Source organism: Lepus europaeus, chromosome 21, assembly GCF_033115175.1.
Source record: "Lepus europaeus isolate LE1 chromosome 21, mLepTim1.pri, whole genome shotgun sequence".
Classification (NCBI taxonomy): domain Eukaryota; kingdom Metazoa; phylum Chordata; class Mammalia; order Lagomorpha; family Leporidae; genus Lepus; species Lepus europaeus.
In genome coordinates, this window is record NC_084847.1 from 3,487,808 (window position 1) to 3,514,312 (window position 26,505).

Consider the following 26,505-nt stretch of genomic DNA (forward strand, 5'->3'; position numbering starts at 1 on the left):
GGATTCCTGCCATTAATGGGAAAATGAAGTTTTTGACTCCTGACTTGGGCTGCTGGTTGTTGTGGGCATTTACGGTGTGAACCAGTAGATGGAAGATCTCTCTCTCTTTATGAAGATTTATTTATTTCAGGGCCAGCACCATGGCACAGCTAGTAGAGCCACCACCTATGGTGCCAGCATCCCATGTGGGCACCAGTTTGAGTCCCGGTTGCCCTTCTTCCAATCCAGCTCTCTGCTATGGCCTGGGATAGCAGTGGAGGATGGCCGAAGTCCTTGGGCCCCTGCACCCACATGGGAGACCCGGAAGAAGCTCCTGGCTCCTGGCTTTGGATCGGCACAGCTCTGGTCACGTGGCCAATTGGGGAGTGAACCAGCGGATAGGAGACTTTTCTCTCTCTGCCTCCCCTTCTCTCTGTAACTCTGACTTGCAAATAAACAAATTAAAAAAAAAAACAAATAAATAATCTTTTTATTTATTTATTTGACTGAGTAACAGGCAGAGGAGGAGATGGGGAGACAGAGAGAAAGATCTTCTATTTGCTGGTTCACTCCCCAGATGACTGCAATGGTTGGGGCTTGTCTAAACTGAGACCAGGAATTTGGAACTCCATCTGAGTCTCCCACATGGATGGCAGGGACACTTGGGCCATCTTGCACTGCCCCATGTACATTGTTCTTGGCCTCTCACGCCCACATCTGTAAATGGATATGGGCTGCTTCCCCCCCACTCTTTTAATCTTGTGGGAGGACAGTACCCTTCCTAGTCTCTCCTCCGTAAGGTGCTGCATAGTTATTATGCTAGGAGTGGGTGGCCAGTTCTGAAGGGGCTTCCTGAGGCCTTTGCTGTCTATTGTGGTCGCTCTGAGCCACATGTGGCTGTTGAGTCCTTGAAACACAGCAAGTTCCAAGTCACAAGCACTCTTAATGGGAAATGCCTAGAAGAAAGCCAAAAAGCAAAATCTCAATAATATTGTTAAAATTATATATTAAACTGATATACTTTGGATATATTGGCTTCAGTGAAATATTTTACTAAAATTAATTTTGCCTGCATCTTTTTAGCTTTTTTTTTTTTAAATCTGGTTACTAGAAAATCTAAATGACCTCAAAGGCAGGGTGTTCCCACTAGATGCCTGCCTTAAGCGATGCCCAGGAGCCACATGTGGAGCTCTGCCAGCTCTGCCTCCTCCCTGCCTGCTCCCACAGCTGTCCCTGCCCCTCTGCTTGCAGCCAACATGCACGACTCTTCCAAGCTCGGATCAGCCATGGACTTACTGCAGGAGAAGGTCAGCAGCCTTCAGAAGTCCAGGCTACAGGTCAGTGTTCCTGGCAGAGAAGTGCTCTGGGCAGACGGAGGCGCTGGGGGAGCTGGCGGTGGATTACCTGACCCTACGGCCCTCCCAGACGAAAGGAGGCCTGGGGAAGCACATGAGGCCAAGAAGGGATCCCAGCTGGGGGTGACTGTGGTGCCCACAAAGGAGTATCCCAGGTGGCAGTTGACATGGTGATTAGAGATGTATGGGTCTGGTGCGTTCTTCCCTCCCGCAGGTCCCTTCTGGCCGTGACCACCTCAGAAGCAGAGGTTTTGGATGTCTGTGTCTCCTCCTTTTAGGACAAGGAGCTGGAGCGAATTTGGGGCCATCAGATAGAGGACATGAAGAGTCACTACCTGGTGCTGAACAGGACCATTGACAAGCTCCAGATTCGCCTGGATGACTTCAAGGTTCAGAGGCCGGGGTGGGCCCCGGAGGGGCTGTTAAAGGGGGACTTCCTCATCAGGACATTCAGATCCTCCCCAAGAGTTTCACAGGAAATGAGGACACACGGAAGGCCAGGGAGCCAGTGGACGTTCCACTGTATCAGTTAAACTTCAATGGAAAATGAGCGGAGTGGGCACGAAGCCTGGCAGTTAAGATTCAGGTGTCACAGAGCCTGCACCGTGGCTCAGTGGGCTAAGCCCACCGTGTGACGCCAGCATCCCATGTCAGAGCACCAGTTCCAATCCCAGCTGTTCTGCTGCTGCTTTTTTTTTTTTTTTTTTAAGATTCATTTATTTATTTGCAAGTCAGAGTTACACAGAGAGAGGAGAGGCAGAGAGAGAGAGAGTCTTTCATCTGAGGTTCACTCCCCAATTGGCCACAACGGCTGGAGCTGCACTGATCTGAAACCGGGAGCCAGGAACCTGGAGCTTCTTCTGGGTCTCCCACACGGGTGCAGGGGCCCAAGGACTTGGGCCATCCTCCACTGCTGCTTTCCCAGGCCATAGCAGAGAGCTGGACGGGAAGTGAGCAGCGGGGTCTCGACTCCGTGTCCATATGGGATGCTGGCGCTTCAGGCCAGGGCATCAGCCTGCTGCACCACAGCACCGGCCCCCAGCCCTTCTGCTTCTAACCCAGCTTCCTGCCAATGCACCTGAGAAGGCAGCAGAAAATGGCCACCCATGTGAGAGACCAGGATGGAGTTACTGGCTCCTGGGTTTGGCCTGGCCCAGCTGTGGCTGTTGTAGCCATTTGGGGAATGAACCGATGGATGGAAATCTCTCTCTGACATTCCATCTCTCTCTGTGTCTCTCTATAAAGGTTTAATTGCTTATACAAGTTAACTCTGGATGATTCTAGAACATGGCTTTGTACACAGTGCATTTCATTAAATAGGTTGTAAATGAATAGATATGCTGCCAGAGGCCAGCAGCCCTGAGGAGGCCATGGTTCTGTCTCAGCTCTGAACAGGGGAGAAACCCCACTGTTACTGCCTTTCCTGGATGTCTGCACGCCAATGTTATGAAAGAAACCATTGGTAGGAGAAATCCTGTTAGTCACCTGCTGATTGGTGCAGCCAGCGTGTTCACTTCAGCAGGCACCCTTCAAGGGACTGGCGACACAGCCGTCAGCAAGACAGTCACCAACCAGGCCTCCTGTTTGTACAGGAGTATGTGCCCACGTCTGAAGCACTCTGTTAACTTTGGCCTCTTGCCCTACACTCTGGGGACCAACACCCAGTCCAGATGGAAACATTCCCGCCTCCTGAGGAAGGCCCCTTTCCAGGGAGCTCCCCTTGTGCAGAGGTAGTTGCTGTTCTGACTTGGAGCACCTGTCTGGGCACCTCACAGACAGGGGGTCACACAGCGTGTGTTGTGCTTTGCTGCGACACCATGCTTTTCCTGAGCTTCCACTGAGGCTGTCTTGGGAGAAGAAAATCCTTCATTTTTTTAAAAAAGATTTATTTATTTATTTGAAAGGCAGAGTTACAGAGAGGCAGAGAGACAGAGAGACAGACAAGTCTTCCATCCATTGGTTCATTGCCCCAGAGGCTGCAACGGCTGGAGCTGGGAAGATCCGAAGCCAGGAGCCAGGAGCTTCTTCCGGGTCTCTCACATGGGTGTGGGGACCCAAAGACTTGGGCCATCTTCCACTGCTTTCCCAGGCCTTAGCAGAGAGCTGGATCAGAAGTGGAGCAGCTGGGACTCCGGCACTGCCAGCAGCAGCTTTACTTGCTATGCCATAGCATAGGCCCCTAGAAAATCCTTCATTAATTCACATGGAAAACCTGGATTGGGTTCCTGGCTCCCTGCTTTGGCCTGGCCCAGCCCTGAGACTTGTAAACATTTGGGGAGTGAACCAGCAGATGGTGCACTCTCTGCCTCTCAGTTAAACAAATAAGCACACATATACATAAGAAAAATGAAAAAAATGCAAGGATACAGGTAAATCAACCATCAGGGTTGGGGATTTTAAGATAGCTCTTCCAGTGATTAATAAATCAACCTGATAAAAACCCAGAAATTAACAGTGAGCAAGTTTGGTTTAATGTTCATACATAAAACACTGTAGAATATCCAGTCTTTTCAAGGGCCCATAGGAAAGCTATGAAGATAGGTCACTTACTGGGCAGGAAGCCAGTAAATGCCAACCATTTGGCATACCATAGAAACCACATTCTCTGCCTACAATGCAATTAATTTATAAATTTTTACCAAAAAAGAACTAGAAAAATACGTGTATTTGAAAATTAACTAATTTATGAATCAAAGAAATTGTGGAAATCAGAAAATACACATTTGCATAACAATGAAGATACTACATATCAAAACTGTAGATTGCAACAGAAGTGATACTTAGTATAGAGGGTATGTATGTAGTCTTAAATGCTTAAAACTAGAGGCCGGCATCGTGGCTCACTTGGTTAATCCTCCACCTGCTGGCGCTGGCATCCCATATGGGCACCGGGTTCTAGTCCCAGTTTCTCCTCTTCCAGTCCAGCTCTCTGCTGTGGCCTGGGAAGGCAGTGGAGGATGGCCCAAGTGCTTGGGCCCCTGCACCTGCATGGGAGACCAGGAGGAAGCACTTGGCTCCTGGCTTCAGATCGGTGCGGCGCCATCTGTGGCAGCCATTTGGGGAGTGAACCAATGGAAGGAAGACCTTTCTCTCTGTCTCTCTCTATTACTGTCTATAACTCTACCTGTCAAATAAAAAAAAATGCTTAAAACTAAGGTAGGCACGTGACTGGTGTTGTGGCCCAGTGGGTTAAGCTGCCACCCACGATGCCTGCACTCTGCATGGTAAACCTTCTGGGTTGCTAATGACCAGGTTGTTTGTATGTAGGGGAGCTACCAGTTAGACTGGCTCTGGATCTCATCTTGATTACAGTCACCTGTGGCTCAGCTGAGCTGATCCAAAGCCAGGAGCCAAGACCTTCTTCTGAGTCTCTTGGGTGCTGGAGCCCAAGGACTTGGGCCATCTTCAGCTGCTTTCCCAGGTGCATTAAGCAGGGAGCTGAATCAGAAGCTGAGCAGCCATGACTCAAACCGGTGCCCAAATGGGATACTGGCACTGCAGGCCGGGGCTTTAACCGGCTGTGCCACATTGCCAGTCCAGTCAGTTCTGTTAAAAGGGACTATCTCGGGCCGTCGCCGTGGCTCAACAAGCTAATCCTCCACCTAGCAGCACTGGCACACCGGGTTCTAGTCCCGGTCAGGGCACCGGATTCTGTCCCGGTTGCCCCTCTTCCAGGCCAGCTCTCTGCTGTGGCCCGGGAAGGCAGTGGAGGATGGCCCAAGTGCTTGGGCCCTGCACCCTATGGGAGACCAGGAGAAGCACCTGGCTCCTGCCATCGGAACAGCGCGGTGCGCCGGCCGCAGCGCGCCTACCGCGGCGGCCATTGGAGGGTGAACCAACGGCAAAAGCAAGACCTTTCTCTCTGTCTCCCTCTACTGTCCACTCTGCCTGTCAAAAAAATAAAATAAAATAAAATAAAATAAAAGGGACTATCTTGGGCCAGCACCATGGCTCACTTGGTTAATCCTCTACCTGCGGCACCGGCATCCCATATGGGTGCCAGGTTCTAGTCCTCATTGCACCTCTTCCAGTGCAGCTCTCTGCTGTGGCCTGGGAAGGCAGTGGAGGATGGTCCAAGTGCTTGGGCCCCTGTACCCGCATGGGAGACCAGGAGAAGCACCTGGCTCCTGGCTTCAGATCAGTGTAGCTCCAGCGGTAGCAGCCATTTTGGGGGTGAACCAATGGAAGGAAGAGCTTTTTCTCTGTCTCTCGCTCTCACTGTCTAACTCTGTCAATTAAAAAAAAAAAAAGGGACCATCTCGAAAATAAATATTTTAAAATTACTTACGTGAGAGATAGAGAGGCCCATCCAATGTTCACTCCTTAAAATGCCCACAACAGCTATAGCCTGACCAGGCCCACACCAGGAGCCAGGAACCCAATCTGGTTGTCCCAGGTGGACAGCAGAAACCCAACTACTTGAGCCATCACCTGCTGTCACCTAGGGTGCACATCATCAGGAAGCTGGCATCAGATGTCAGAGGCAGAACTCAGAGCCAGGCAGTCCACTGTGAGACAAGGGTATCTGAATCACTAGGCTAAATACCCACTCCTTTTTTTTTTTTTTTTTTTTGACAGGCAGAGTGGACAGTGAGAGAGAGAGACAGAGAGAAAGGTCTTCCTTTTGCCATTGGTTCACCCTCCAATGGCCACTGCGGCCAGTGCATCGCGCTGATCCGAAGCCAGGAGCCAGGTGCTTCTCCTGGTCTCCCATAGGGTGCAGGGCCCAAGCACTTGGGCCATCCTCCACTGCCTTCCCGGGCCATAGCAGAGAGCTGGCCTGGAAGAGGGGCAACCGGGACAGAATCCGGCGCCCCGACCGGGACTAGAACCCGGTGTGCCTGTGCCGCAAGGTGGAGGATTAGCTTGTTAAGCCACGGCGCTGGCCCTTTTTTTTTGTTTTTTTAAAGACAGAGAGAAAGGTCTTCCTTTTCTGTTGGTTCACCCACCAATGGCGGCTGCGGCCGGCGCGCTGCGCTGATCCAAAGCCAGGAGCCAGGTGCTTCTCCTGGTCTCCCATACGGGTACAGGGCCCAAAGACTTGGGCCATCCTCCACTGCCTTCCCAGGCCACAGCAGAGAGCTGGACTGGAAGAGGAGCAACCAGGACAGAATCCGGCATCCCAACCGGGACTAGAACCCGGGGTGCTGGCGCTGCAGGCGGAGGATTAGCCTAGTGAGCTGCGGCGCCGGCCCCCACTCCTTTTTAAAAAAATTTTTTTTAAATTTATTTAACAGGTAGAGTTATAGACAGTGAGAGAGAGACAGAGAGAAAGGTCTTCCTTCCATTGGTTCACTCCCCAAATGGCTGCCACGACCGGCACTGCGCTGATTCGAAGCCAGGAGCCAGGTGCTTCTTCCTGGTCTCCCATGCGGGTGCAGGGGCCCACGCACTTGGACCATCCTCCACTGCCTTCCCAGGCCACAGCAGAGAGCTGGACTGGAAGAGGAGCAACTGGGACTAGAACCCGGCGCCCATATGGGATGCCGGTGCCGCAGGTGGAGGATTAACCAAGTGAGTCACGGCACCGGCCCTGAACCCACTTCTTGAAGATAAATCTTAAAAAAAAAAAAAATTATTTTATTTAAAAGACAGTTATGAAGAGAGAGAATCTTCTATTTATTGGCTCACTCCCCAAATGGCCACGGCTGGACCAGGCTGAAGCCAGGAGCAAGGAGCTTCTTTCAGGTCTACCACGTGAGTGCAGAGGCCCAGGGACTTGGGCCATCTTCTGCTGCTTTCCCAGGTCACAGCAGAGAGCTGGATTGAAAGTGGAGCAGCCAGGACTCGAACTGGCATCCATATGGGATGCCAGCACTGCTGATGGCAGCTTTACCCACTGCACTACAGCTCCAGCCCCTGAAGATAAATCTTAATTCAGGCTTTAGGCCCAAGGATTAAGGTTACCTTGACGGGCAGTGGAAGGGATCACTGAAAGTTATTTATTTTATATTGTTCTATATCCATATTTCACAGAACGTAGAATTTTCTTCTTTCAGCACATTCAAGATGTTTTCTTTCTTTTTTTTTTTTTTGAAAGATTGATTCATTTGAAAGGAGAGAGAGAAAAATGTTCAAGCCATTGGTTCTCTCCCTAGAATGGCTTGCAACTGCTAGGGCTAGGCCAGGCTGAAGCCAGGAGTCCAGAACTCTATCCTGGTCTCTCACGTGGCTTAGGAACCCAAGCACTTGGGCTGTCACCCACTGCTTTCCCAGGCACATAAGCAGGGAGCTGGGTCAGAAATGGAACAGGTGGGACTTGAACTGGCACTCATGGAGTACTGGTGTCACAGGCATGGCTTACCCATGGCACCACCGCGCCAAACCCCAAGATGCTGTCTGCAGTCTCCCACAGTTCCCGACGAGAAGTCAGTGGTCAGGGCTGGCATCGTGGTGCCTCTTCATGTCCTGGCTGCTCCCATTTCCAGTCCAGCTCCCTGCTAATGCCCAAGAAAAGCAGTGGAAGATGGTCCAAGTGCTTGGGCCCCTGCCAACCCTGTAGGAGATCCAGATGAGCTCCTGGCTCCTGGCTTCAGCCTGGCCCAGTGCGGGCTGTTGCAGCCATTTGTGGAGAGAGCCAGTGGATGGAAGCTCTCCTTTTTCATTCTGTCTCTCCCTTTCTCTCTCTAACTCTTTCGAAATAAATCATGAATTAAAAAACGAAGAAGTCGTCGGTGGTCACAGGCATCGTTGTTTTCCTGGATGTACGGGGCTGATTGCTCTGGATGCTCTTGACGTTCTCTCTGTTTGGTCTTCCTAAGTTGTGTACCTGCATGTGATTTTGTCTTTTTAACAAAGGTTTATTTACTTTAAAAATCAGAGTTACAGAGAGAGAGGGAGAGACAGAGAGAGATCTTTCATCTGCTGGTTCACTCCCCAGATGCTTGCAATGGCCAGCACTGGGCCAGGCCAAAGCCAGGAGTCAGGAGCTTCAACCAGGTCTCCACGTTGTAGCAGGGACCCAAATACTTGGAGCCTTCTCTGCTGCCTTCCCAGGCTCATTCGCAGGGAGCTGGATCTGAGGTGGAGGAGCTGGGACACCAGCCAGTGCCCATGGGATGCCAACCTTACAGGCAGCAAGTTTGCCTGCTGTTCCACAATGCTGGGCTCTCTCTTTCTCTCTCTCTCTCTCTCTCTCTTTTTTTTTTTGTAATATTTATTTTATTTATTTGAAAGTCAGAGTTACAGAGAGAGAAGGAGAGACACAGAGAGCTCTTCTCATCTGCTGGTTCACTGCCCAGATGCCTGCCACAGCCAGGGCTGGGGCAGGCCAAGCTAGGAGCCTGGAACTCCATGTGGGTTGTGGGACTCTTGGATACTGCCCTGTGTGATGCAGATCTGTGCCAGTGATTTTTGTTAAGGCCAGGTAGCCATTGACCCCATTAACCAGAGCGATTTCCTGCCAAGCAGAAGACCTGGAAGTTGTTTGCAGAGATGAGGTGCAGGACAAATTCCTACCTACCTTCTCTCAAAGGCTTGGAGGACCACACCCCAGTGCCTAAGCAAAGGATTCTCTCCATCTCCACACCAAGAGAAATCCTATAGGAAAGAAATGACTGATTCCATTCCTAAGAGCTCCGTGCACCTCATGACCTAATCACCTCCCAAAGGCCCGCCTCCTGACACTAGCAACTTGGGGCTTCAGGTTTCAGCAGTGAATTTGCAGTGCGTGGCTTCTGATAGTTCTGACGCCTGTGTCCTGTGTCACTGCAGCCTCCATCTCTGTGGTCACACAGCCTCTTCTCTCTGTGTCCATGTGACCTTCATTTTATTTAGTTACTTATCATGGGAGACAGAGAGAGAAAGAGACCTTCCATACCCTGGTTCACTCCCCAAATGCCCACAACAGCCAGAGTTGGGCTAGGTCAAAGTTGGGAGTCAGGAGTTCAATCCAGCTATCCCCTATGGGTGACAGGGACACCACCTCTGAGCCTACCACGGTGCTTATTAACAGGATGCTAGGATGAGAAGCAGACCCAGAACTCGAATCCAGACACCCCAGTATGAGAAGTGTGCATCCAAAGCAGCGGCTTACCCACCATGCCAGACACCTCCCCCCACAGGGCCTTCTTAGAAGGACCTCAGTCATTGGACTCAGAGCTTTCCCTCACCTACGTGACCTCATACTAATTCATTAAATCTGCAAAGACCCCCGTTCCAAATAAGGCCGTGTTCACGGGTTCTGGGTGGATGTGAACTTTGGGAGATCCGCTGTTTACCAAAGGACACAAGTGACGTGGCTGTAGAAGCTAAGAAGTGAAGCTCTCTGTTTCTAGATCTTAACTGCAGTAGTTGTGAATACATACAAAGAGCCAGGCGGGCGTCTAGGGATTCATATCCGGGCTGATACACACCAGAACACCAGCATCGTGCTGGAGGAAGCAGCTGGACATGAGGCCAAGGCCGCCTCTCCTCCCCATTCTAGGCCTTGGGACCCAGCTGTGGGACAAGGTGCATGTGGTGGAGCTTTGCATTGACTAGAGTTAGGGTCAACGTCAAGTAATAGAAGCCCCTCAAGTAACAAATAACCTAACCAAGGTGTACTTGTATTTCTGTGTAACATTGCAGAAATTCAGATGGTTGGCCCAGAGCTGGTCGAGTGCTGGGGACTTGGGCTGCATTTCTTGTCCTACTCTCTGACTTCCACTCACCAGGTCACCTCATAGTCCAAGATGGCTGCAGGCACTGTGGTCATTAACTGTAATCATGCCAGCAGCAAAGAGGAAGGAAGATGAAGAAGGTTAGGGGTACCCACCCACTTCCGTCTACACCCCGCTAGTCAGAAGTGGCTGGTGAAGGAGACTGATGTGAAAGTGGGAGTTCTGTTCCTAAGAGCGAGAAGAAAGCCAGATACAAAGGGAGAAGTAAAAGCTTGTCCCCAGCTTTGATGGAAAAGTGACCCCACCCTCTAGGGAGGCATTCGGGGATGGCTGGGGTGTTGGGAGACTGCAGAGGTAATGGGAAGGGTTGAGCTGGGTAGAGACACGGGCACGGGAGATGAGTCTCCACACAGTGCGTGTGGCTGGATTCTCAGTGGGACTCGGTTGAGATCCGAAGAGGTGAACTTGCCTTGTGCACCTGGGAAGCCCCATTGTCCGTGTTGGTCTGTGCCTCCCTCCCCTGGGCAAGAAGGTTCCTGTCATCCCACCTGCCAGAGGAGGACCTGTTCCAAGTCGCAGCTCCATCCCTTCTGCTCCAGGCACCTGGAGCCCTTGAGCCCAAACCTTCTACGACTCCCACCTGCCTGCTGTCCCCCTGGCCCCTTCATCGCTTCCTTGTGCATGGCGAGGGTGGAAACAGGAAGTAGACGTTCTGGAGGCTTCTGAGGATGACTGATGTGCCTGTGCTTGTATGCTTAGACTCTCCAGGCTCAAATCAGAATGCTGGACAAGAACAAGGTGAATAAAAGCACCCTGGAGCAGGAGCTGAAGGAGGTGAGTGGGCAGAGGGTCCTTTCTCTCCCCCGCCCTCCCCGAGCCAGGCTCTCTTACTCCAGGCAGAGGCAGGTGAGCCTTCTGGAATTTCCCTTCACCTCTATTCCAGTTAAAGGCTGGGGAAGCCTCTCAGAGTGTCCCATCGGCTGCTATGCGCAGTGATCAGAATTAGTGACACCCTGTGCACTTAAAGTCACACAGCAATTTCTGTTACAGGGAGACCTTGGCTTAGATGTCACGGTCGTGTCTGAGTAGACCCTGAGGTTTCCAGGGTCCGGAACTAGGAAGAGTTGGCCAAAGGGTCTGTGGTCTCCCAGCTTCTCCCTTCCCCTGTTCCCCAGAAAGCTGACAGGAGTGCCCTGGCTAGCAAGGCCAGCAGGCTTGACCTGGAGACGGTGGTGACGGAGCTGAACGAGGTGGTCCAGGGCATACTTCTCAAGGCTGTGAGTCAGGAGGAAGACTGGAAGAAGTCTGTGGAGCAGCTCAGGAAGGACCTGGCCACCAAGGTGAGAAGCTCGGGGTTCATGAGCATGCACTCTTGACCAGTTGTCCCAGAACGTAGCAGTGGCCAAGAACAAACGCTCCGTTTTGAGGAGCAAGCGTTCAGGAGCAGCTTAGCTGGGTGGCCTGGAGACTCCCACATGGTCAGCTTCACTGTTGGCCTGCGATGTGCCAGGCCGTGGGAGATGGCAGGGGACTCAGCCCCTGCCCCAGCTCGTCCAGCAGAAGGGGCAGGGGTGGGCAGACCAGCACTTCCAGTGCTGTACCCTCGTGGAGCTGGCATAGGAGGTGCAGCCAGGAGGGCCTGGGTTCCAGCCTTAGCTGCACCCTGAGCAGCAGCATGCCCTGAGAAATTTCTCATACGAGAAACGAGGATTTATTCATCTGTCAATCATTTGATACCAAGAGGTCTAGTCCCTGTGGATAGAGTGAGCAAAACAGATTGTAGGTGCAATCTTCGTGGAGACACGCTTGTCAGACGTAAATCATGTGTGCAAATGTGCAGAACGTGTGCAGGTGTGCAAACCAGATGTGCAAAGTCACAGCTGAGTGGCGTTCCGCAGAAAACCAACGCGGTGGTGGTGGGGGAGTAGAGAGAGACTGTCATACATTACAAGGGATACGTGTCTATGCTATAGTTAAGAGGATGGATAAGACACCCGTGTCTCCTATTAGAGTGCCTGCATTCAGTGTTCGATCTGGCTCTCTCTCTTTTTTTTAACAAAAAGATTTTATTTACTGGGGCTGGCATTGTGGCTTAACAGATTAAACCACATTCTTTTAGAGCGCTGGTTGTAGTCCTGAGTGTTCCGTTTCAGTTCTTTCTCCCTGCTAATGCACCTGGGAAGTCAGGACGATGGCTCAAGTATGTGGCCTCTGCCACCCACATGGGTTTAAAACCTGGGTTGAATTCCAGGCTCCTGGCCTCAGCCTGGCCCAGGCCCAGCCCCAGCTGTCATGGCCATTGGGAACTGAATCAGTGGAAGGAAGATAGATCTCTCTCTCTGTCTCTCTGTCTCTCTCTCTCTCTCTCTCTCTCTGTCCCTCTCTCTGAACTCTTCTTTTCAAATAAATAAATATTTAAAAAAATTTTTTAAATGTATTTGAAAGAGCAACAGAAGGACCGGCACTGTGGCATAGCAGGTAAAACCGCTGCCTGCAGTGCCGCCATCCCATATGGGCGCCAGTTCGAGTCCCAGCTGCTCCACTTCCGATCCAGCTCTCTCCTATGGCCTGGGAAAGCAGTGGAAGATGGCTCAAGTCCTTGGGCCCCTGCACCTGCACGGGAGACCCAGAGGAGGCTCCTGGCTTCGGATCAGCCCAGCTCCAGCCATTGCAGCCAATTGAGGAGTGAACCAGCAGTTGGAAGATCTCTCTCTCTCTGCCTCTCCTTATCTCTCTGTGTAACTATGACTTTCAAATAAATAAATAAATCTTAAGAAAGAAAGAAAGAAAGAAAGAAAGAAAGAAAGAAAGAAAGAGAAAAGAAAGAAAAGAAAAGGAAAGAAAGAAAAGAAAGAGCAACAGAGAGGGAAAAGAGAGAGACCTATCTGCTGGTTCACTCCCCAAATGGCCACAGCAGCCAGGGCTAGGCCAGCCAATAACTAGGAGCCAGGAACTCTGTGTGGGTCTCCCAAATCGGTGGCAGGGGCCCAAATACTGGGCCTTCATTAGGGAGCAGGATTGCAAGTGGAGCTGTCAGGACTTCCAGTGGAGCTCTGATCCAGGATGCCAGCATCCCGAGCAGCAGCCCAGTCCACTGTGCCACAGCGCGGCCCCCAATTCTGGCTCCTGACTGTGACGCCCAGCCTGCTGTGCCACGGCGCGGCCCCCGATTCTGGCTCCTGACTGTGACGCCCAGCCCGCTGTGCCACGGCGCGGCCTCTGATTCTGGCTGCTGACTGTGACGCCCAGCCCGCTGTGCCATGGCACGGCCCCCAATTCTGGCTCCTGACTGTGACGCCCAGCCCGCTGTGCCACGGCACGGCCCCCAATTCTGGCTCCTACTGTGAAGCCCAGCCCGCTGTGCCACAGCGCGGCCCCGATTCTGGCTCCTATTGTGACGCCCAGCCCGCTGTGCCACCGCGCGGCCCCTGATTCTGGCTCCTGACTGTGACGCCCAGCCCGCTGTGCCACCGCGCGGCCCCTGATTCCGGCTCCTGACTGTGACGCCCAGCCCGCTGTGCCATGGCGCGGCCCCCGATTCCGGTTCCTGACTGTGGTGCCCAGCCCGCTGTGCCACAGCGCGGCCCCCGATTCTGGCTCCTACTGTGACACCCAGCCCGCTGTGCCATGGCGCGGCCCCCGATTCCGGTTCCTGACTGTGGTGCCCAGCCCGCTGTGCCACCACGCGGCCCCAGATTCCGGCTCCTGACTGTGACGCCCAGCCCGCTGTGCCACGGCGCGGCCCCCGATTCTGGCCGCTGACTGTGACGCCCAGCCCACTGTGCCATGGCGCGGCCCCAATTCTGGCTCCTGACTGTGACGCCCAGCCCGCTGTGCCACGGCGCGGCCCCTGATTCCGGCTCCTGACTGTGACGCCCAGCCCGCTGTGCCACGGCGCGGCCCCAATTCTGGCTCCTGACTGTGACGCCCAGCCCGCTGTGCCACCGCGCGGCCCCCGATTCTGGCCGCTGACTGTGACGCCCAGCCCGCTGTGCCATGGCGCGGCCCCCGATTCCGGCTCCTGACTGTGATTTCCTGCTGCTGTGGACCACGGGAGGCTTCGAGTGATGGTTCCAGTTCTGGGCTCCTAGCTTTGGCGGCCCAGCCTCAAGTGCTGTGGGCATCTGGGGAGTGAACCAGTGTCTAAGAGCTCAAGTTTCCTGTCTTTCAGTGAATTGGCAAGCATTTTAAAAAGAGTCTTCAGGAGACAAAACAACCAGATGCAGTAATGAGATTTTCTTCGTTTCTTGGTTCTGTTGCACGGACTCTAAAAATGGGCTAGGATGAGATCCAAAGCAGGCAGTCGATCATATCAGGTGTGGTAATGACTGTGGTTCTGTAAGGAAACAGCTTCATCTGTTAGAGATAATTACTGAAGTATTTATTAGGGAAATGGCATGATTTCCATAATTTTAAAAATAACCAAAATAAGCCAAATACCTGAGGGTGTTAATTGTTAACTCTAGATGGCATTGTATATATATTATAAATATAATGATTATAAATCACACACCACAATGCTGCCTTCTAAGCAATTTCATCACCCCAAAGGAAACCCAGCATTCATTACTGGTCACTCCCTACTCCTCCCCAACCCCAGCAGCCTCTGGCACCACTATAATTTTTTTCTTCACTATAATTTTTTATAAAGGTTTTATTTATTTGAGAGGCAGTGTTAGAGAGAGAGAGAGAGAGGTCTTCCATCTTCTGGTTCACTCCCTAAATGACTGCAATGGCTAGAGCTGAGCTGATCCAAAGCCAAGAGCCAGGAGCTTCTTCTGGATCTCCCACTTGGGTTCAGGGGCCCAAGCAGTTGGACCATCTTCAACTGCTTTCCCAGGCTATAAGCAGAGAGCTGTATCAGAAGAGGAGCAGCTAGGACACAAACTGGTGCCCAATGGGATGCTGGTGCTGCAGGCAGAGGCTTAACCTACTATGCCATGACACTGGCCCCTATAATTTTTATATGACACTATAATTTGTAGATAACAATCCTTTCTATTTATTTATTTTAATTTATTTTCATTTTATTTGAAAGGCTGAGAGAGAGAGAGAGACGTAGAGAGATCTTTCATCCTCTGGTTCACTCCACAGCAGCCAGGGTGGGCCAGGCCAAGGCCAGGAGCTCAGAACTCCATCCAGGTCTCCCATATGAGTGGCAGGGTACCTGCCCCTTGAATAATCAACAACAATGGCCCTCTAAGCCGTTTTCTTCGCCCCAAAGGAAACCCAGCACTCACTGTTGGTCACTCCCTGCTCCTCCCCCACGCCAGCAGCCTCTGCACCGCTGCTCTAGTTTCTGTCTCAAAGGCTTTACCTATTGGGGACATTGCATACAGATGGAATGATGCACTGTATGAACTTCTGTGTTTGGCCTCTTTCCTGTAGCTTAATGTCTTTGCAGTTCATCCACGTTGTAGCATGAATCAGAACTTCATTCCTTATACCCAGAAAAATGAAGAAACGTCCACACAAAAACTTGCACATAAATGCTCATAGCAGCACTACTCACAGCAGTCAAAGGTAGAAACCATCCAAGGGTTCATCCAGCCAAACATGGTGAAGCCATTGATGGGGTAGTGTTCTGTCACAGTCCATGCTGCGTAAGAAGTAGCACAAACCCTGACTCATGCTACAACACGAGTCAGCCCGAAAATCTGCTAAGTGAAAGAGGCCACACACAAAGAACACATTGTATATGATTCTATTTATAGGAAATGTCCAGAATAGACTACTCCATGGAGGCAAAAAGTAGGTTAGTGGCTGCCTAGGGCTGGGGGTTTGGGAGCAGATAAATGGGTGTATCTGGTAAAGGGCACACAGGTTCTCTAGGGAATGACGGTTACACAACGCTGCATATGCTAAAAATGTCACTGAATTGTCTGCCTTACATGCAGGCCCTCTGTTGAATGTGTGACTGTCAGGTGCATGGGGAATGCTGGGAAAAGGTTTCCCGGGCCTACAGGCTTGCAGCTGAGAGACGGGTTTGGCAACAGCAGGAGATGGTGTTCTGTGTTTTTTTGTTTGTTTGTTTGTTTTGTTTTGTTTTGTTTTTATAGATTTATTTATTTATTTTTTTTGACAGGCAGAGTAGATAGTGAGAGAGAGAGACAGAGAGAAAGGTCTTGCTTTTGCCGTTGGTTCACCCTCCAATGGCCGCTGCAGCCGGTGCATCTCGCTGATCCAAAGCCAGGAGCCAGGTGCTTCTCCTGGTCTCCCATGGGGTGCAGGGCCCAAGGACCTGGGCCATCCTCCACTGCCTTCCCGGGCCATAGCAGAGAGCTGGCCTGGAAGAGGGGCAATCGGGATAGAATCCGGCGCCCCAACTGGGACTAGAACCCAGTGTGCTGGCGCCGCAAGGCGGAGAATTAGCCTGTTAAGCCACGGCGCCAGCTCTGGGTTTTATTTTTGCCTTGCCTGCTGGGACGCTCACTTTGCAGCTCCCTCTGCCAGCAGCATCTTCTGGGAGCGTGGACCCCAACCCAAGCCGTATCAGTTTCCCTTTCCTGGATGACCTCACGATCTTAGTCTTATCCCGTCATGCCCTGTGATGCTTCTTGGGTTGCTACAGTCCTTTTCTGGGAGTTGGCAGAGTGTGGATTAGTCGACTGCGTGCTCTTTTCTTCCTGTTGGCTATTGGCAGCTCGTCCACAGTGACCTGGGCCCTCTGAAGAAAGAAATGGAAGAGATACGGACAGTCATCGCAGAGCTGCTGACGGAGGGTCTCCGATTTGACCCAGACAGCGCTGCCGGCTTCAGGAAGTGAGGGCAGGGCCCCGGAGCCCCTCCTGGTTGTGGTGCAGCTGCTGAGGCTGTGGGGCCCGCAGAGGGAGAGCCTGGGAGAACGAGGGGCACGATTCCTGACCTGTGGCCAGGGTGCAGAGTGGGCGGAGGGCTGCAGCCGTGTTGCTGAGACAGAACTCAGACAGGGAAGGGGACATGCAGGACCATGGAGGCCCAAACCAGGCTCCCTGACTCCCACCCAGACAGCACCTCAAGCGTGTGGACCCAGGCCTGGACTCCTGTCCTCGGCTTCCCCTTCACGTGCCCCCAGTACTTAGGGCAGGGTGGAGACCATCCAGGGTGTTGGGGCAGCACAAGAACCACACACATCATGAATGCCCTCTCTGCCCAGGAGGCCACACACAGGGCCAGCAGGGGCCTGCAGGGCTGCATGGGCCCGGCCGTGGGGAAGTCCTGGCCCTGAGGCACAGGCTGACCTGCAGCCACTCTCCCAAACCCCCAGGACCAAGGGCCTGCCTGGGACAGGCTCTCGGGCAGGGACCCGCCTGATGGCGCTGATGTCTTTCAGGAAACTGTTTGAGCGGGTGAAATGCATTTCCTGCGACCGGCCTGTGGAGATGATGACCACTCCGTGAGTACTGCCGCCAGGGGGCGCCTGCTGCCTCCTCACCTCGGGATCCACCCACCCCTGCCCCAGCCTGGCAGTGCTTCCTGGGTTCTGAAAAGCAGGCAAAGAGCAAACACATCACATCTGTTCTCACGTGTGTACACGGCCACAGTTCTGCAGACTTCATGTCTGCACTGTGTATGTCGTCTGTACACGTGTCCTTTCTGCCCATCCCACCTCTGATTGCTTGGGTGGGGGGCTTTGTCCTCCTTTCCTTCAAGTGCTGTGTGGTGGACACTGGATCGAACTAAAAAAAAAAAAAGAACCAGTGTGGGGAAAAGCAGAGATTCGAGGGGCAGGTTTCTGGCGTACTGGGTAAGCCGTGGGTTGGGATGCCCGTTCGGGTCTTTGTCCCAGCTCCACTTCCAGTTCCAGCTTCCTGCGGATGTGCACTGCGGGAGTCAGCAGGGGACTGCTCAGATACTTGGGTCCCTGCCACCCACACGGAGACCACACTGAGATCTCAGCTCCCAGCTGCAGACTGGCCCTGAGTGAAGTGAACAGTGGATGGGCGTGTACTCACTCCACTCTCTCACTCTCTCTTTCTCTCTCACTGTGTCTCCTCTGTCTGCTTCTCAAATAATGTACACACAGAGGAAAAAAAAAAAAAGCAGAACTTTGTTATACTTCCCTGCCTTAATTTTGAAGATTTATTTATTTATTTGAAAGCGTTAGTGAGAAGGAGAGACAGAATCTTCCATCTGCTGGTTCACTCCCCAGACAGCTACAATGACCAGGACTGGGCCATTCAAAGCCAGGAGCCAGGAGCTTTTTCTAGGTCTCCCACATGGGTTGCAGGGGCCCAGACACTTGGGCCATTATCCGCTGCTTTTCCTACGCCATTAGGAAGGAGCTAGATCAGAAGTGGAGCAGCCGTGGCATAAACCGGCGCCCTTAGAGGACGTTGACATTGCAGGTGGCAGCTTTACCCACTGTGCCACAATGCTGGCCAACCCTGCATGTATTTTCATATCTTTACACATTTATTTATTTTAAAAGTTAGAGTTACAGAGAAAAAGAAGGAGATACAGAGAGAGAGAGGGAGAGGGAGGACTCTCCCATCTGATCTGTCCCCCAGATGGCCACATCGACTAGTGCTGTCTGTCAGGCTGAGGCCAGGAGCCAGGAGCTTCATCCATGACTCCCACATGGGGCAGAGAACCATCTGCTTGGGTCATCTTCCACTGCTTTTCCCAGGCCATTGGCTGGATTGGAAGTGGAGCAGCCAGGACTCCAACGGGTACCCATGTGGGATGTTGGCATCTCAGGTGACGGCTTTGCCCGCTACGCCACAACGCCACCCTCCCCTGTGCATTTATTCTTATAAATCTATAAGAGATTTTATTTTTTGAACCATTGTAAAGTGGGCCACTCAGCACACTTAGCACATCCACAGTGTCGAACCACTGCTGCCTCTGCGCGGTCTCCAACTCTGCTTGGTGTCCGAGCAGGAACCCAGCTCCCCCGGCGCTCACTCCCCATGCGAGCTTGCTGTCCATCGTCCCTGTGGATCTGCCCCTTGCAGCCGTACCCTGGGAGTGGACACATGTGGTGCGTGGCCTCTCTCCCTCAGCACAGTGACCCTGTGTTGCCCTCCTTGGCTGTGTAGTACCCCTGGAGTGGACGTGTGCGGGGCGTGGCCTCTCTCCCTCAGCACAGTGACCCCGTGTTGCTCTCCTGGGGTGTGTAGTACCCCTGGAGTGGGCGTGTGCGGTGCGTGGCCTCTCTCCCTCAGCACAGTGACCCAGTGTTGCCCTCCTTGGCTGTGTAGTACCCCTGGAGTGGACGTGTGCGGTGCGTGGCCTCTCTCCCTCAGCACAGTGACCCCGTGTTGCTCTCCTGGGGTGTGTAGTACCCCTGGAGTGGGCGTGTGCGGTGCGTGGCCTCTCTCCCTCAGCACAGTGACCCCGTGTTGCTCTCCTTGGCTGTGTAGTACCCCTGGAGTGGACGTGTGCGGTGCGTGGCCTCTCTCCCTCAGCACAGTGACCCCGTGTTGCCCTCCTTGGCTGTGTAGTACCCCTGGAGTGGACGTGTGCGGTGCGTGGCCTCTCTCCCTCAGCCCAGTGACCCTGTGTTGCCCTCCTTGGCTGTGTAGTACCCCTGGAGTGGACGTGTGCGGTGCGTGGCCTCTCTCCCTCAGCACAGTGACCCCGTGTTGCTCTCCTGGGCTGTGTAGTACCCCTGGAGTGGGCATGTGCGGTGCGTGGCCTCTCTCCCTCAGCACAGTGACCCCGTGTTGCTCTCCTTGGCTGTGTAGTACCCCTGGAGTGGGCGTGTGCGGTGCGTGGCCTCTCTCCCTCAGCACAGTAACCCTGTGTTGCCCTCCTTGGCTGTGTAGTACCCATGGAGTGGGCGTGTGCGGTGCGTGGCCTCTCTCCCTCAGCAAAGTGACCCCGTGTTGCTCTCCTTGGCTGTGTAGTACCCCTGGAGTGGACACATGTGGTGCGTGGCCTCTCTCCCTCAGCACAGTGACCCTGTGTTGCCCTCCTTGGCTGTGTAGTACCCCTGGAGTGGGCGTGTGCGGTGCGTGGCCTCTCTCCCTCAGCACAGTGACCCCGTGTTGCTCTCCTTGGCTGTGTAGTACCCCTGGAGTGGGCGTGTGCGGTGCGTGGCCTCTCTCCCTCAGCACAGTGACGCCGTGTTGCCCTCCTTGGCTGTGTAGTACCCCTGGAGTGGACACGTGTGGTGCGTGGCCTCTCTCCCTCAGCACAGTGACCCCGTGTTGCCCTCCTTGGCTGTGTAGTACCCCTGGAGTGGACATGTGTGGTGCGTGGCCTCTCTCCCTCAGCACAGTGACCCCGTGTTGCCCTCCTTAGCTGTGTAGTACCCCTGGAGTGGACGTGTGCGGTGCGTGGCCTCTCTCCCTCAGCCCAGTGACCCTGTGTTGCCCTCCTTGGCTGTGTAGTACCCCTGGAGTGGGCGTGTGCGGTGCGTGGCCTCTCTCCCTCAGCGCAGTGACCCCGTGTTGCCCTCCTGGGCTATGTAGTACCCCTGGAGTGGGCGTGTGCGGTGCGTGGCCTCTCTCCCTCAGCGCAGTGACCCTGTGTTGCCCTCCTTGGCTGTGTAGTACCCCTGGAGTGGGCGTGTGCGGTGCGTGGCCTCTCTCCCTCAGCACAGTGACCCTGTGTTGCCCTCCTTGGCTGTGTAGTACCCCTGGAGTGGACGTGTGCGGTGCGTGGCCTCTCTCCCTCAGCACAGTGACCCCGTGTTGCTCTCCTGGGGTGTGTAGTACCCCTGGAGTGGGCGTGTGCGGTGCGTGGCCTCTCTCCCTCAGCACAGTGACCCCGTGTTGCTCTCCTTGGCTGTGTAGTACCCCTGGAGTGGACGTGTGCGGTGCGTGGCCTCTCTCCCTCAGCACAGTGAACCCGTGTTGCCCTCCTTGGCTGTGTAGTACCCCTGGAGTGGGCGTGTGCGGTGCGTGGCCTCTCTCCCTCAGCACAGTGACCCTGTGTTGCCCTCCTTGGCTGTGTAGTACCCCTGGAGTGGGCGTGTGCGGTGCGTGGCCTCTCTCCCTCAGCACAGTGACCCTGTGTTGCCCTCCTTGGCTGTGTAGTACCCCTGGAGTGGGCGTGTGCGGTGCGTGGCCTCTCTCCCTCAGCACAGTGACCCCGTGTTCCCCTCCTTGGCTTGTAGTACCCATGGAGTGGGCGTGTGCGGTGCGTGGCCTCTCTCCCTCAGCACAGTGACCCCGTGTTGCCCTCCTTGGCTGTGTAGTACCCCTGGAGTGGGCGTGTGCGGTGCGTGGCCTCTCTCCCTCAGCACAGTGACCCCGTGTTGCCCTCCTGGGCTGTGTAGTACCCCTGGAGTGGGCGTGTGCGGTGCGTGGCCTCTCTCCCTCAGCACAGTGACCCCGTGTTGCCCTCCTGGGCTGTGTAGTACCCCTGGAGTGGGCGTGTGCGGTGCGTGGCCTCTCTCCCTCAGCACAGTGACCCCGTGTTGCCCTCCTGGGCTGTGTAGTACCCCTGGAGTGGACGTGTGCGGTGCGTGGCCTCTCTCCCTCAGCACAGTGACCCTGTGTTGCCCTCCTTGGCTGTGTAGTACCCCTGGAGTGGACGTGTGCGGTGCGTGGCCTCTCTCCCTCAGCACAGTGACCCCGTGTTGCTCTCCTTGGCTGTGTAGTACCCCTGGAGTGGACGTGTGCGGTGCGTGGCCTCTCTCCCTCAGCACAGTGACCCCGTGTTGCCCTCCTGGGCTGTGTAGTACCCCTGGAGTGGACGTGTGCGGTGCGTGGCCTCTCTCCCTCAGCACAGTGACCCTGTGTTGCCCTCCTTGGCTGTGTAGTACCCCTGGAGTGGGCGTGTGCGGTGCGTGGCCTCTCTCCCTCAGCACAGTGACCCCGTGTTGCCCTCCTGGGCTGTGTAGTACCCCTGGAGTGGGCGTGTGCGGTGCGTGGCCTCTCTCCCTCAGCACAGTGACCCTGTGTTGCCCTCCTTGGCTGTGTAGTACCCCTGGAGTGGACGTGTGCGGTGCGTGGCCTCTCTCCCTCAGCACAGTGACCCCGTGTTGCTCTCCTGGGCTGTGTAGTACCCCTGGAGTGGGCGTGTGCGGTGCGTGGCCTCTCTCCCTCAGCACAGTGACCCCGTGTTGCCCTCCTTGGCTGTGTAGTACCCCTGGAGTGGGCGTGTGCGGTGCGTGGCCTCTCTCCCTCAGCACAGTGACCCTGTGTTGCCCTCCTTGGCTGTGTAGTACCCCTGGAGTGGGCGTGTGCGGTGCGTGGCCTCTCTCCCTCAGCACAGTGACCCTGTGTTGCTCTCCTGGGCTGTGTAGTACCCCTGGAGTGGACGTGTGCGGTGCGTGGCCTCTCTCCCTCAGCACAGTGACCCTGTGTTGCTCTCCTGGGCTGTGTAGTACCCCTGGAGTGGACGTGTGTGGTGCGTGGCCTCTCTCCCTCAGCACAGTGACCCCGTGTTGCCCTCCTGGGCTGTGTAGTACCCCTGGAGTGGACGTGTGCGGTGCGTGGCCTCTCTCCCTCAGCACAGTGACCCTGTGTTGCCCTCCTTAGCTGTGTAGTACCCCTGGAGTGGACGTGTGCGGTGCGTGGCCTCTCTCCCTCAGCACAGTGACCCTGTATTGCCCTCCTTGGCTGTGTAGTACCCCTGGAGTGGGCGTGTGCGGTGCGTGGCCTCTCTCCCTCAGCACAGTGACCCCGTGTTGCCCTCCTGGGCTGTGTAGTACCCCTGGAGTGGGCGTGTGCGGTGCGTGGCCTCTCTCCCTCAGCACAGTGACCCCGTGTTGCCCTCCTTGGCTGTGTAGTACCCCTGGAGTGGACGTGTGCGGTGCGTGGCCTCTCTCCCTCAGCACAGTGACCCTGTGTTGCCCTCCTGGGCTGTGTAGTACCCCTGGAGTGGGCGTGTGCGGTGCGTGGCCTCTCTCCCTCAGCACAGTGACCCCGTGTTGCCCTCCTGGGCTGTGTAGTACCCCTGGAGTGGACGTGTGCGGTGCGTGGCCTCTCTCCCTCAGCACAGTGACCCTGTGTTGCCCTCCTTGGCTGTGTAGTACCCCGGAGTGGACACATGTGGTGCGCGGCCTCTCTCCCTCAGCACAGTGACCCTGTGTTGAACTCCTTTGCTGTGTAGTACCCCTGGAGTGGACGTGTGCGGTGCGTGGCCTCTCTCCCTCAGCACAGTGACCCCGTGTTGCTCTCCTGGGCTGTGTAGTACCCCTGGAGTGGGCGTGTGCGGTGCGTGGCCTCTCTCCCTCAGCACAGTGACCCTGTGTTGCCCTCCTGGGCTGTGTAGTACCCCTGGAGTGGGCGTGTGCGGTGCGTGGCCTCTCTCCCTCAGCACAGTGACCCAGTGTTGCCCTCCTTGGCTGTGTAGTACCCCTGGAGTGGGCGTGTGCGGTGCGTGGCCTCTCTCCCTCAGCACAGTGACCCTGTGTTGCGCTCCTTGGCTGTGTAGTACCCCTGGAGTGGGCGTGAGCGGTGCGTGGCCTCTCTCCCTCAGCACAGTGACCCCGTGTTGCCCTCCTTGGCTGTGTAGTACCCCTGGAGTGGACGTGTGCGGTGCGTGGCCTCTCTCCCTCAGCACAGTGACCCCGTGTTGCTCTCCTGGGCTGTGTAGTACCCCTGGAGTGGACGTGTGCGGTGCGTGGCCTCTCTCCCTCAGCACAGTGACCCTGTGTTGCCCTCCTTGGCTGTGTAGTACCCCTGGAGTGGACGTGTGCGGTGCGTGGCCTCTCTCCCTCAGCACAGTGACCCCGTGTTGCTCTCCTGGGCTGTGTAGTACCCCTGGAGTGGACATGTGGTGCGTGGCCTCTCTCCCTCAGCACAGTGACCCTGTGTTGCCCTCCTGGGCTGTGTAGTACCCCTGGAGTGGGCGTGTGCGGTGCGTGGCCTCTCTCCCTCAGCACAGTGACCCTGTGTTGCCCTCCTTGGCTGTGTAGTACCCCTGGAGTGGACGTGTGCAGTGCGTGGCCTCTCTCCCTCAGCCCAGTGACCCCGTGTTGCCCTCCTGGGCTGTGTCCTACCCCTGGAGTGGACATGTGCGGTGCGTGGCCTCTCTCCCTCAGCACAGTGACCCCGTGTTGCTCTCCTTGGCTGTGTAGTACCCCTGGAGTGGACGTGTGCGGTGCGTGGCCTATCTCCCTCAGCACAGTGACCCCGTGTTGCCCTCCTTGGCTGTGTAGTACCCCTGGAGTGGGCGTGTGCGGTGCGTGGCCTCTCTCCCTCAGCACAGTGACCCCGTGTTGCCCTCCTTGGCTGTGTAGTACCCCTGGAGTGGACGTGTGCGGTGCGTGGCCTCTCTCCCTCAGCACAGTGACCCAGTGTTGCCCTCCTTGGCTGTGTAGTACCCCTGGAGTGGGCGTGTGCGGTGCGTGGCCTCTCTCCCTCAGCCCAGTGACCCCGTGTTGCCCTCCTTGGTTGTGTAGTACCCCTGGAGTGGGCGTGTGCAGTGCGTGGCCTCTCTCCCTCAGCACAGTGACTCCGTGTTGCCCTCCTGGGCTGTGTAGTACCCCTGGAGTGGACGTGTGCGGTGCGTGGCCTCTCTCCCTCAGCGCAGTGACCCTGTGTTGCCCTCCTTGGCTGTGTAGTACCCCTGGAGTGGGCGTGTGCGGTGCGTGGCCTCTCTCCCTCAGCACAGTGACCCTGTGTTGCCATCCTGGCCTGTGTAGTACCCCTGGAGTGGACGTGTGCGGTGCGTGGCCTCTCTCCCTCAGCCCAGTGACCCTGTGTTGCCCTCCTTGGCTGTGTAGTACCCCTGGAGTGGGCATGTGCGGTGCGTGGCCTCTCTCCCTCAGCACAGTGACCCTGTGTTGCCCTCCTTGGCTGTGTAGTACCCCTGGAGTGGACGTGTGCGGTGCGTGGCCTCTTTCCCTCAGCACAGTGACCCTGTGTTGCCCTCCTTGGCTGTGTAGTACCCCTGGAGTGGACGTGTGCGGTGCGTGGCCTCTCTCCCTCAGCCCAGTGACCCTGTGTTGCCCTCCTTGGCTGTGTAGTACCCCTGGAGTGGACGTGTGCGGTGCGTGGCCTCTCTCCCTCAGCACAGTGACCCCGTGTTGCTCTCCTGGGCTGTGTAGTACCCCTGGAGTGGGCATGTGCGGTGCGTGGCCTCTCTCCCTCAGCACAGTGACCCCGTGTTGCTCTCCTTGACTGTGTAGTACCCCTGGAGTGGGCGTGTGCGGTGCGTGGCCTCTCTCCCTCAGCACAGTAACCCTGTGTTGCCCTCCTTGGCTGTGTAGTACCCATGGAGTGGGCGTGTGCGGTGCGTGGCCTCTCTCCCTCAGCAAAGTGACCCCGTGTTGCTCTCCTTGGCTGTGTAGTACCCCTGGAGTGGACACATGAGGTGCGTGGCCTCTCTCCCTCAGCACAGTGACCCTGTGTTGCCCTCCTTGGCTGTGTAGTACCCCTGGAGTGGGCGTGTGCGGTGCGTGGCCTCTCTCCCTCAGCACAGTGACCCCGTGTTGCTCTCCTTGGCTGTGTAGTACCCCTGGAGTGGGCGTGTGCGGTGCGTGGCCTCTCTCCCTCAGCACAGTGACGCCGTGTTGCCCTCCTTGGCTGTGTAGTACCCCTGGAGTGGACACGTGTGGTGCGTGGCCTCTCTCCCTCAGCACAGTGACGCCGTGTTGCCCTCCTTGGCTGTGTAGTACCCCTGGAGTGGACACGTGTGGTGCGTGGCCTCTCTCCCTCAGCACAGTGACCCCGTGTTGCCCTCCTTAGCTGTGTAGTACCCCTGGAGTGGACATGTGTGGTGCGTGGCCTCTCTCCCTCAGCACAGTGACCCCGTGTTGCCCTCCATGGCTGTGTAGTACCCCTGGAGTGGACGTGTGCGGTGCGTGGCCTCTCTCCCTCAGCCCAGTGACCCTGTGTTGCCCTCCTTGGCTGTGTAGTACCCCTGGAGTGGGCGTGTGCGGTGCGTGGCCTCTCTCCCTCAGCCCAGTGACCCCGTGTTGCCCTCCTGGGCTGTGTAGTACCCCTGGAGTGGACGTGTGCGGTGCGTGGCCTCTCTCCCTCAGCGCAGTGACCCCGTGTTGCCCTCCTGGGCTGTGTAGTACCCCTGGAGTGGGCGTGTGCGGTGCGTGGCCTCTCTCCCTCAGCGCAGTGACCCTGTGTTGCCCTCCTTGGCTGTGTAGTACCCCTGGAGTGGGCGTGTGCGGTGCGTGGCCTCTCTCCCTCAGCACAGTGACCCTGTGTTGCCCTCCTTGGCTGTGTAGTACCCCTGGAGTGGACGTGTGCGGTGCGTGGCCTCTCTCCCTCAGCACAGTGACCCCGTGTTGCTCTCCTGGGGTGTGTAGTACCCCTGGAGTGGGCGTGTGCGGTGCGTGGCCTCTCTCCCTCAGCACAGTGACCCCGTGTTGCTCTCCTTGGCTGTGTAGTACCCCTGGAGTGGACGTGTGCGGTGCGTGGCCTCTCTCCCTCAGCACAGTGACACCGTGTTGCCCTCCTTGGCTGTGTAGTACCCCTGGACTGGGCGTGTGCGGTGCGTGGCCTCTCTCCCTCAGCACAGTGACCCTGTGTTGCCCTCCTTGGCTGTGTAGTACCCCTGGAGTGGGCGTGTGCGGTGCGTGGCCTCTCTCCCTCAGCACAGTGACCCTGTGTTGCCCTCCTTGGCTGTGTAGTACCCCTGGAGTGGGCATGTGCGGTGCGTGGCCTCTCTCCCTCAGCACAGTGACCCCGTGTTGCCCTCCTTGGCTTGTAGTACCCATGGAGTGGGCGTGTGCG

At 55.7% G+C, this 26,505-nt stretch overlaps 1 protein-coding gene across 8 annotated transcripts in view; it reads left to right on the top strand.

The window, feature by feature from the left end:
• Positions 1 to 26,505, top strand: part of C21H16orf96 (chromosome 21 C16orf96 homolog) — a 92,663-nt gene that overhangs the window by 44,255 nt on the left and 21,903 nt on the right. For all 8 annotated transcript variants that reach the window (XM_062180974.1, XM_062180975.1, XM_062180976.1 and 5 more), the window contains 6 exons: positions 1,231 to 1,316; positions 1,613 to 1,723; positions 10,694 to 10,768; positions 11,110 to 11,274; positions 16,578 to 16,696; positions 17,247 to 17,309. In XM_062180974.1, coding sequence (XP_062036958.1) covers positions 1,231 to 1,316; positions 1,613 to 1,723; positions 10,694 to 10,768; positions 11,110 to 11,274; positions 16,578 to 16,696; positions 17,247 to 17,309 — 619 coding nt within the window. The remainder of the gene's footprint in view (positions 1 to 1,230; positions 1,317 to 1,612; positions 1,724 to 10,693; positions 10,769 to 11,109; positions 11,275 to 16,577; positions 16,697 to 17,246; positions 17,310 to 26,505) is intronic.